General features: G+C 44.0%; 1 protein-coding gene and 1 long non-coding RNA gene across 2 annotated transcripts; both read left to right on the top strand.

Annotated features, from left to right (window-relative positions):
• The first annotated feature begins 200 nt into the window (after positions 1 to 200).
• LOC116863026 (superoxide dismutase [Mn], mitochondrial) lies at positions 201 to 10,829 on the top strand. Its single transcript, XM_032850504.1, has 5 exons — positions 201 to 336; positions 666 to 868; positions 6,032 to 6,148; positions 8,456 to 8,635; positions 10,207 to 10,829. The coding sequence occupies exons 1-5, from the start codon at positions 314 to 316 to the stop codon at positions 10,350 to 10,352; spliced, it is 669 nt and encodes a 222-aa protein (XP_032706395.1). The 5' UTR covers positions 201 to 313; the 3' UTR covers positions 10,353 to 10,829.
• On the top strand, positions 4,507 to 5,332 carry LOC116863027. The gene is made up of 2 exons (XR_004381755.1): positions 4,507 to 4,691; positions 4,807 to 5,332. It is a non-coding gene; the product is annotated as an uncharacterized LOC116863027 (long non-coding RNA).
• Positions 10,830 to 11,173: the final 344 nt, after the last annotated feature.

Here is an 11,173-nt window from a genome sequence, read left to right as displayed (position 1 = left end):
CGCCCTTCCCTTTGGTCGCACGCCCAGAGCGGGCAAGTGGGGGCCGCCGTTCCCCCAGCTCCCTGGGGCAGGACCCTTATACCCCTCGTTCTCGCATCCCCTGAGATCCGCGCGCGGGCCGGCTCTGGAGGGCAGACCCCGGGGCGGTGCGCCCCCCCGGCGTGGGAGCGGGTGGGCGCGGCGAGCGCCGGGGGCGGGGCCCGTGGAGGTCGGCCGTGTCCTTGCGGCGCGGCGAGGGGTAAGCGTGTGTGTACGCCGGGCGGTCGGCGCGGCCACTCGGTCTCTGAGGTGTAGTCCGCGGGCAGAGCTCACCATGTTGTCCCGGGCAGCGCGCAGGTGAGGCGCCCGGGCCGCGTAGCGCAGCGGAGACGGGTCACGGCCCCGAGGGCGAGAGGTCCGCCTGCCTGCGTGCCCGCGCCGGCGCGCCGGGTCCCGGGCACCTTCGAGGCCCCGGGGTCGCGGAGAAGCGGCGGGCGGTGGTGCCTGAGGGCAGGTGTCCGCCGAGCGCGTCCGGGTGCCGCCGCGGCACGGGGTTGCCGCGTTGGTGTTACGCGTCAGGGAATGTGGAGGGGGAGCGAGCAAGCGGTAGAAAGGCCCAGGTGGCGCTGGGTCTGCGTAGATGCGTGAGCGAATCGGTCCGTGTCCCGTGTCTGCTCTTTTTGCAGCGCGAGCAGGACGCTGGTGCCGGCGTCTGGGTCGCTGGGTTCCAGGCAGAAGCACAGCCTCCCCGACCTGCCGTACGATTATGGCGCCCTGGAGCCTCACATCAGCGCCCAGATCATGCAGCTGCACCACAGCAAGCACCACGCGACCTACGTGAACAACCTGAACGCCGTCGAGGAGAAGTATCTGGAGGCGCTGGAGAAGGGTAGGTGCGGGGCTGCCGGGCGCTGAGCGAGGCGTGGCCGCGGGGGAGCCAGGGCCCTTCGGTGCGGGAGAGCGGCTCCGCGTGTCCTGGGATCCACGCGGGGTCAGAATTCGCAAGGAAAGCGGTCATTTTGTGCGAAACTGAAACAGGCTTGTGTGTATCTTCTGGTATTTAGAATTCAGTATTATGATAGAATACGGACTTACGCTTTTCTTTTTTCCTGAAGAGCCCAGTGGACCAAACCAGTAAGAAGTGTGTGGACTTTGTGTGTCTGGGGCGTGCGCGTACGCGAATCTGTGTTTTAATGTCTCTGTGCAAAATCGTATTACACTTTCCAGCCCGTTCATCAGTGGCTCGCACGAGAAGAGTGATTAACAGGTACCGCATAATAACCTGCCCGGTTAGAAGATACTTTGTTTCTTTATTTTTATGGACTTTAGGTCCTCTGAAATTTGCTGAGTAAATTTCAGACCGTGACGTCTTGTTGACTGGGGGCATCTAGTGGGAAAATGTAGTATTTCAGCCTCATTGCATGAGGTAATTGGCTAAACAGAAACAAGAGGAAGTTGCCACATTCTGGAAGATTTGTGACGGGAACCTTTTTGGAGGGGCGAGGGGGGGTAGTTTCATGATTTGTACGGGAAAGGGGTTTTAGAAAATAACAAAATCGGGAAAGATGTGCTAATAATGACAAGGTGGGGAATATCCCAGTTGCGAAATTATTTCCTGCATGACAACGCCTGACAACGTGAACCTTTCTCTTCAGTATTTTAAAAACAACTTAATTTCAGTCCTTTTCTTGTGCAATCACATCTTTACTTGTTTTCTTGAAAGTTACTGAAAAAAAAAACCTGTATATTATGTTGTGTTATATTGAGTATAGATTAATAAACACCGGTAGAGTTTTCTGTTATTTGAAAAATTATATATATTAAATACTGTTGAAGAACTAAATTTCCATGTTTGAGAATTTGGGGCGACAATATTAAGTGAAATAACATCATCAGTCTTGTTACAGGTAGGTAAATAAATACTTTTCAACCAAAAGTATTTAACTTCTATTGTACTTAACAGGAAAAAAATTGAATTGAAACTGAAGAAAATGTTGAACTTAAGAATAGTATTTTTATTTTTATATATTTACTTTTTTAAAGATTTTATTTATTTATTTGACAGACAGAGATCACAAGTAGGCAGAGAGGCAGGCAGAGGGAGAGGAGGAAGCAAGCTCCCTGCCGAGCAGAGAGCCGGATGCAGGGCCCCAACCCAGGACCCCGAGATCATGATCTGAGCTGAAGGCAGAGGCTTTAAGCCACTGAGCCACCCAGGCTCCTCAAGAATAGTATGTATGTATGTATGTATGTATGTATTTATATTTTTAAAAGATTTTATATTTATTTGACAGACAGAAATCACAAGCAGGCAGAGGCAGGCAGATAGAGAGGAGGAAGCAGGCTCCCCGCCGAGCAGAGAGCACGATGCAGAGAACACAATGCAGGGCTTGATCCCAGGACCCTGGGATCACGACCTGAGCCGAAGGCAGAGGACTTAACCCACTGAGCCACCCAGGTGCCCCAAGAATAGTATTTTTTTTTTAAAAAGATTTTATTTATTTATTTGACAGAGAGAGAGAGATCACAAGCAGGCAGAGGCAGACAGAGAGAGGGAAGCAGGCCCCTTACTGAGCAGAGAGCAGGATGCGGGACTCAGTCCCAGCACCCCGGGATCATGACCCGAGCTGAAGTCAGAGGCTTAACCCACTGAGCCACCCAGGCGCCCCAAGATTAGTATTTTTAAAAGCAGATTGTAATACCCCCCACATTTCTGTTATTATTACTGTTTTTTTTTTTTTTTTTTTTTAAGATTTTATTTATTTGTCAGAGAGAGAGGGAGAGAGAGCGAGCACAGGCAGACAGAATGGCAGGCAGAGGCAGAGGGAGAAGCAGGCTCCCTGCCGAGCAAGGAGCCCGATGTGGGACTCGATCCCAGGACGCTGGGATCATGACCTGAGCCGAAGGCAGCTGCTTAACCAACTGAGCCACCCAGGCGTCCCTGTTTTTTTTTTTTTTAAGATTTTTATTTATTCATTTTTGACAGAGAGAGAGACAGTGAGAGAGGGATTGCAAGCAGGGGGAGTGGGAGAGAGAGGGAGAAGCAGGCTTCCCACCAAGCAGGGAGCCTGACACGGGGATAGATCCCAGGACGTTGGGATCATGACCTGAGCCAAAGGCAGACGCCTAACGACTGAACCAGGCGCCCCCTATTTTTTAATGTAAACTCTGTTCTAGTATGGCGCTTGAACTCAAAATCTCAAGATTGAGTCATATCCTCTACCAACTGAGCCAGCCAGGGACCCCACAAATTTGTATTAAAATTTATTTATTTATTTATCTATTCAATTTATTTGAGAGAGAGAGAGAGAGAGAGAGATAACACAGGCAGGGAGGAGGGGCAGAGGGTGAGGGAGAAGCAGCCAAGCAGGGAGCCCTCTAAGCAGCTTGGTCCCAGGACCCTGGGATCTCCACCCAAGTTGAGGGCAGATACTTAACTGACTGAGCCACCCAGGCACCTCTGTATTAAAATTTAAAAATAACGAAGTAGGGACGCCTGGGTGGCTCAGTGGGTTAAGCCTCTGCCTTCGGCTTGGGTCATGATCCCGGGGTGCTGGGATCGAGTCCCGCATCGGGCTCTCTGCTCAGTAGGAGGCCTGCTTCCCTCTCTCTCTGTCTGCTTCTGCCTGCTTGTGATCTCTCTCTCTCTGTCAAATAAATAAATAAAATCTTTAAAAAAATGGTGAAATAAACTTTGAGAGGTTGTGATTATTAAGCTGGTTTTCAATAACCATGTTTCTTTCCCATTAGAAAAATTTAGTTACTGTTAATTTATTAAAAAACAATATAAAATCTACATTTATTTTTAGGGTGATTTTCCTGGAATAATTTCTAAGAGGGACACTGATCTATACTAAAATTATCCTGTGAACATAATAACAAGAAGTTGGCATCTTTAAACAACTCTCCAAGATGATCTGTGTATTCTGAGATCACTTGGCCCGTTTCTCCTCTTTGAGGTATGCCCTAAGAGCAGATTAGAGAACTTTTTCTATTATGTAAACTCCCTAAGCACACAGCTCTCAGTGGTTCTTGTGTCTTCCACTTTGTCTCTTAGTATCTTGTGAATAATAAGCACTTGGGACTTAATTGAACAAGGGAATTGCCATTTTCCCTAATAGTTAATCTTAGCTACTTAAAGGCATGAAAAACAATATTTTATTTTGCTTTCTTATTAGCAAGGTAGGAAAAAAGTTTTCCAATGTGACTTTTTTTGTATAGATATCAGAGAATTAATATTTTTTCCATGAATACTACATTTAATATATTCTTTTATCTAGTCAATCAAACATTTATTGACTGCCTGGTATGTAGAAGGCGATATATATATATATATATATATATATATATATACACACACACACACACATATATATATATATATATATATTTTAAGATTTTATTTATTTACTTGAGAGGCAGAGAGGCAGGCAGAGAGAGGAAGGGAAGCAGGCTCCCCGCTGAGCAGAGAGCTGGATGCGGGGCTCGATCCCAGGACGCTGGGATCATGACCTGAGCCAGAGGCAGAGGCTTTAACCCACTGAGCCACCCAGGTGCCCCTAGAAGGCGATATATTGGCCCCTGGGACATAGCAGTGCACTGAAGTCCTTAATACTGGAGCTTTTGTTCTAGTGGGGAGACAGATGGACAAGTAAATATGTAGTGGTATGCCAGGGCCATAAGTCCTATCAAGAAAAACAAGTTGGGGAACTGTTGAAAACTGCCCATTTGTATTGTGGTTTGTGAAGGCTCCACTGATGAGGTTGACGTCTGTGGAGACACGAAGGACAAATGTGGGAATGAGCCGGAGGCTCTCTTCAGGAAGAGTATTCCAGTCCAGGCAACGGCAGTCAGTGGAAACCCTAAACTGGGAGCAGGCTGAGCTTCTTTTGTAAGTGCAGGGAGGCCGGTGTGGCTGGAGCTGGGCCAACAAGGAAATGCAGAGTCAGATGACATGCACCTCGCAAGCAGATTGTAGGGACTTGGGGGTCACTCTGAGTGAGAGGAGCAGCCTTTGGAGGGGTTTGCCTAGAGGAGTGCCTCAGTAGTGTGGGGTCTAGAGGAGCTCTCTGGCCAGTGGTGAGAACAGAGAGTAGGGGGCACGTGTGGAAGCAGGAGACCGTTGTGGGCTATGGTGGCACAGATGCAGGTAGGTGATGCTCCTGGTCTGCCCCAGAAGTACGAAGAAGGGATTGGTTCTGGATCTTTTTTAAAGGTAGAGCTGGCTTTGCTGGTGGTTACGTTGGTGGGGTGAACATGGTGTGTGGGGAAAGGAGTAAGAAATGACCAAGTACACAGACCTGTACCCCTGAAACAAATAATACAGTATATGTTAATTAAAAAAAGAAAGAAAGAAATGACCTAGTTATCAAAAATGTCCTGAGAAAACAGCTGGCACTTGCTGGGATGGGGAAGGCTATTGGGTAAGTTTGGGAGTGAAAATCCGGAGTTGGGTTTTGAATATGCTGAGTTTCTTGTTTATGGAACATTGAACTATTTGTCAATGAAGTGTTGTCTATCTAAAAAATGAGAGTTGAAAGTCTACCATTTAAAAAAGTGGTTTTATTTGTTTTTAGTAATCTCTACCTCCTGTTACGGGGCTTGAACTCATCACCTCAGGACTAAGAGTTGTGTGCTCTCCTGACTGAGCCAGCCAGGTGCCCCAGAAAACTTACCATTTAATCTGTTTATGGAACCACGCATATCCTCATTTCACTGTTTTCGATCTTTGTTTTCATTATTGCTGAAATCTTTAATATCCAAGAAAATTTTGAGTTCTTTGGAGCTCAGGAAAGAATTTTCTGCATGTACCCCCTTGCTGAGCCACTCATGAGTTGTTCAGGACATTAATTGAACTGAAAATCCACCGGGACAAACAATTTTTGAAGAAAATTTTGTGTGTGTGTGTGTAAATTGTAGAATTTTAGGACCAATAGGGATGTTACAAATAAGCTAGTCCAATTATCAGATGCTTTTCCAAAGAAAATGGTATATAGAATGTTTGAAAAGTGAGAATCAGAAAAAAAAAATGTTTGCCTCTTTTACATTACAGGTGACGTTACAACTCAGGTAGCTCTTCAGCCTGGGCTCAAGTTCAATGGTGGAGGCCATATCAATCATTCCATCTTCTGGACCAACCTGAGCCCTAAGGGTGGTGGAGAACCCAAAGGTTGGTAGATATTGGTGTAGTCTTAGCTACGTTTTGTGCACAACAGCAATGCCGGTTGCTTTTCTTAAGTTAATTCTTATGTTATTTAGTGACATATTTTTCATAGCAAGGAGTATAACAAAGTTATAACTTTGAATGGGACATGGGTAGGAATGGAGACTACATTCAGGTAGTTATGTCATCAGCTTTTTTGTAGACACACAGAGTGTCAGATATGGTGTCAAGTTCTGGTTGAAATGTACTGTACTTTACATCAGAACAATACTGGCAAACGGATTTTAGAGAAGTTGAGCAAGCTGGGGGTGGGTCAGATACTTAATCATTCTGTACCTACTTTCTTCATCTGTATGACACAGGGACGATAATAGAGCTGTTTTGAAAACTAAATAAGTTATCAAATGTAAAATGCTTAGAATAGTGCCTTTTGCTGTTATTTTCCTGCTCTTCCTAACTGATAAAAAGCCAGTTGTCCCAGAAAATGAGATTCTCCAGGACACCTGGAGGGTAAATGAGGCGGCTGCAGAGCCAATGGTCTGTTCACTCTGGTGGGTTTACTTGACTTCCTGTATCTCTTCTGGAGGCCCAGATGACTTAATTACCCTCCTCATCCCGGGGAACAGATGGGGCGGAAATAGAGCTCTCCCCGTCTCTCGGCTTGTGGCATACATCTTAAGTTTCTGTGGATTTGTGCCTCTTCTAGTTGGCAACGGGAGAAGAATTAGGCACAAACAAGTCAGCTGCAAGAGATTGGGAGCAGGGGACGACAGTCGAAAAGACGGCTGCCACAAGCAACTCCACAGTTTCACTTTTATTGGATAGAAACAATAGCCAACAGAAGGACCGATGAAGGTCAAACGTTAGTCATGTCTGGCAGACAAGCAAGGAGGAGGATAAAGCTCATAGTTAACCAAGCACATTCAAAGGACTCATCTAGGGACGCCTGGGTGGCTCAGTTGGTTGGATGACTGCTTTCAGCTCAGGTCATGGTCTCGGAGTCCTGGGATCGAGTCCTGCATCGGGCTCCCGGCTCCACGGGGAGTCTGCTTCTCCCTCTGACCTTCTCCTCGCTCATGCTCTCTCTCACTGCCTCTCTTTCAAATAAATAAATAAAATCTTTAAAAAAAAAAAAAAAAGATTTTTCAAAGGACTCATCTAACTAACAACAGGGGCTTCTGGGAAGAAAAAGGAGCGATTACGGACAAGGGAAGCAGGCGGTTTTTGTTCCACCCTGAGCTGACCGGGCGTTCCCGGCTGCTCGGCTTCTCTGAAGCAGGCGGTGTTCCATCCTGGGCGGGCCGGGCATCCCCAGCTGCCCAGCTTCACCGTCGTATATTGTCCTTCTCCCCAAAGACCTGTTGGCCAGTATATGTATTTCTTAAGGCCATATCTGAATGTGCTTGGCAACTAGTAAAATCCTCCAGGGGTTATAGTTTAAGTAACAAATTATTCCAGGGGCAGTAGCAGATTTGTTTGTTTTTAATTGTTTTTTGGAAGTCATCTTAGGTGCTTGTACTAAGCTATTTCATTTGGAAGTAAAGATTAAGGGAGAGTAAATATGGCAAGCTGGGCATTTCTTTTTATGGGTTAGGTCTGCAGATGGGTTAGGTCTAATACGAGGTTTTGGGATTAGTAGAATATCATATATGCCCATATTTAGCCAACAGGTCTTGGTTCTCTGACACTTTGGGTTATCTGTACCATTTTATTATTTGTGCTTGTAATAGGTAATTACTTTAAACTAGTAGAATCAGAGAAGTGATATTTTTGGCCTACTTGATTTGATGTGCTCAATCTAGAATTGTATGTTACATTGGTACAGAATAAAAGGACTATTGCTCTTACAGTGTACCCTTTGGTAATAAAAGACAAAAATCACTGTTTTTAAAATTACATGATTGTGATAGGAAAGATCTTGACTGCCTTGGGGAAGAACCAAATAACAGCCATAAAATTTTATTCCCAAATTGAGACAGAACAGGTAGGGTAGAAGTTGAAGTAAAATTTTCTGTTGAAGGGAAATGAAACTAATGGAAAATATTATTTCTTTTCTGATGGGAGTAGCACAGTGAGGAAAGAAATCCCCCTAACATGGTTCAGTAACACCTGAATTACAGTTGTGAGACCTTATGATGCTAGTGTCAGGGAAGGAGTAATGTTGGGGCTCACTGGGTTATGTTATGTTTTCCAGGTGTTGTCTAGTTGGTATCTCGTGCCTCATGACAGGCACATTTTAATATATGTAATAAAATTATTTATTGTTGCAGTATGTTCACTTGTGGGTATTTTTGGATTTTTTTTTTTTAATAGGAGAATTGCTGGAAGCCATCAAACGTGATTTTGGTTCTTTCGACAAATTTAAGGAGAAGTTGACCACTGTATCTGTTGGCGTCCAAGGCTCAGGTTGGGGTTGGCTTGGTTTCGATAAGGAACAGGGACGCTTGCAGATTGCTGCTTGTTCTAACCAGGATCCACTGCAAGGAACAACAGGTTAGGTTTGAAAATTGTTTCATATTCATTAGTGTGAGATGGTTCACAGTAAAGCATTTACCTTGAAATAAGGGACACGAGCAGTGATTAAACCTATCTTGAGCATGTCCTAATGTGAGTAAATCTTAACAGCTGATAGTACTCTGAGTCTCCTATGAACAAAAATGCTTTAAGAGCCCTTGATGTTTTGCAAATTAGCACATGTAATTTTACAGATACATTAACAAAACATGTTTTGAACATAAACTCTGCTTCATTTGACAGAGAATGCATACCAGCTTACATAATTACATGCACTGAAATTAGATAAAACACCACATAGGAGAATAAGACCTGGAAGCCAAGTCTGACCTCAGACCTTAGACTGTCAGCCCGTCTGCTGAGCACCTGTGGTCAGAGTAGAACTGGAGCTCAGATTTCCAGAATTAGATGCCTTTTGGGGGGTTTTGGTTTTGGTATAGGAAAATATTTGGCTTAGAAGCTCCAGGCTGGGCTCACCAAATCCTTTTTCATGTTGAGCCGGATTGACTCAGAATGTTTTTAGGAAATAGTCACAAGACTTCCAGCAGTTAGTTGGAACTTTGATCTGCAGTGTAACCGACCTGCAGTGACATTTCAGTGTCCGTAACCAGTAGTTCTCAGCCCCGTTGTCTGCCTCTGTGCATGTCCACAGACTTGCTTACGTCCCTCACTGCCTTAGATACATTCAGAATTAGTCAAGATCTAATGGCTCTTTTGGCAAAGTGAGATGCTAGAGAATGCTGTGGAGAGTCAGGTCTCTTTGAAGGTGCCTGACAGACGAGGCTGTGATTTCCAGGTAAACCCTGGCCATACCTGTTTCTCCTCCACTTGAGGAAAGCCCATTGGAATGAAAATCTGTGAAAGTCATGGCAGCATATAGAGAGGAAAAATCATTTATGAACTTTGTTACCTTAATTACTCATAATACATGATTAGTGACAAACCTCTCCACTGCTCAAGACCTACTGGTTGGTACTTGTTTTCCCGGACGAGAGCTGTCATTTAGTTTGAGAGTTTTTGAAAATAAGTGTTGTAGAAGTAATTCCTTCTTTACACAGTGTCTCTTTTTCTTTGGTCCTGTTTAGTTTCCCTTGTTAACTTATTCTTTCTGTTAGTGTCTCACAAATGTTCTGTATTCTCTGAGACTAACATTATTAGCCTTGGGAGCAGAGCAGGTTGTCCTAAAACTCCACTGACTGCTTCGGAAGGTCCTTAACCACCCCCACAAACATAGTACCTTATTGACCCCCCCCCCCCAAACAATTGGCTCATGGGTAGATTTGCTGGTATTTCAAGAACAGCTCTTAAAATATTATACTTAATTTTCCAAACTCTATTTTAAATTTTTCACTCTTTATCACATTTTCTTCCAAAGACTAAAATAAAAAAAAAAAATTATATTTATTCTTGGCAAATTTCCTGTTTGTAAAAGAAACTGAAAAATGGATGGGAATGTTATAAAGGGCAATTTTGTGTGCATAGAAGAAAGTTTAAGTCATATTTTAGATTGAAATTCATAGTTTCTGCTTTTTCTCCCTTCTCTCCAATAGGTCTTATACCACTACTGGGGATCGATGTGTGGGAGCATGCTTACTACCTTCAGTATAAAAATGTCAGACCGGATTACCTAAAAGCTATTTGGAATGTAATCAACTGGGAGAATGTAACGGAGAGATACATGGCTTGCAAAAAGTAAAACATGATCATTACATTTAGCAAAATAAGCTTCTCACAACTATTTTTGTAGTAGTGCAGAGTACCGTAGTATGCCAGTAAGCTGCTTTTTTGTAGCATTTCTTAATGTAGCTTGTTCAAGCATTTGATGAACATGATTTAATGCTATGAATTTCTTGTTTTCAAATTTTGTTATTGGGCGACTGAAAATAGTAAGTGCTTTGTTTGATTTAGTCTTTTGGTTGAACATCTTCTTCTGAGAGCTGAAACAGCCAGCAGGTTATAATTGCCATCATAAAACTGTCAAAAAGATCTCATCCCTGTCCTCTTAGGGCCTCTGGGGAAGCCTTTTTGCTCCTGTTCTGTTGCACTTGTAGAAAACCTGGTCCTTTGCCCAGTTGTTTAATGATAAAAGGTTAAATTTGTTTCCCAAGGGAAATGTTCAGTTTTTCTATTGAAAATTGCTCTTTTTTGTAAGTAATCTGTCTAGTAGTACTTGTGGTAGATACCACCCGTGGGCCTTTAATTATCTTTGGTCACATGTTTCACAAGGTTAACACCATTTTGTCTTTTAAAAAAAAAATCACTTGATTGCTAATTGAGAATTGCTCTATTATGAAAAGGAAATAGTCATGCATTTGAATTTTTCTGTTGGGAGAAATAAGACTTTTATGTGGAATCTTGTCATCAGACAGAAATAATGTGTTAGGTGACTGCTCAAAGGGGACAAATCTGGGCTTTATTGATAAAACGAATGTTGGGGATGAGGCCACAGACCGTTCTGGCCAAGCACTTGCCCCCCCGATCTCTGCCTGTTCACGAGCACCCCTCTGCAGAGCAGCA

The sequence above is a fragment of the Lontra canadensis genome, unplaced genomic scaffold (genome assembly GCF_010015895.1).
Source record: "Lontra canadensis isolate GAN:19392208 unplaced genomic scaffold, GSC_riverotter_1.0 scaffold467, whole genome shotgun sequence".
NCBI classification, from domain to species: Eukaryota; Metazoa; Chordata; class Mammalia; order Carnivora; family Mustelidae; genus Lontra; species Lontra canadensis.
This window is presented reverse-complemented; position numbering and strand designations above follow the sequence as displayed.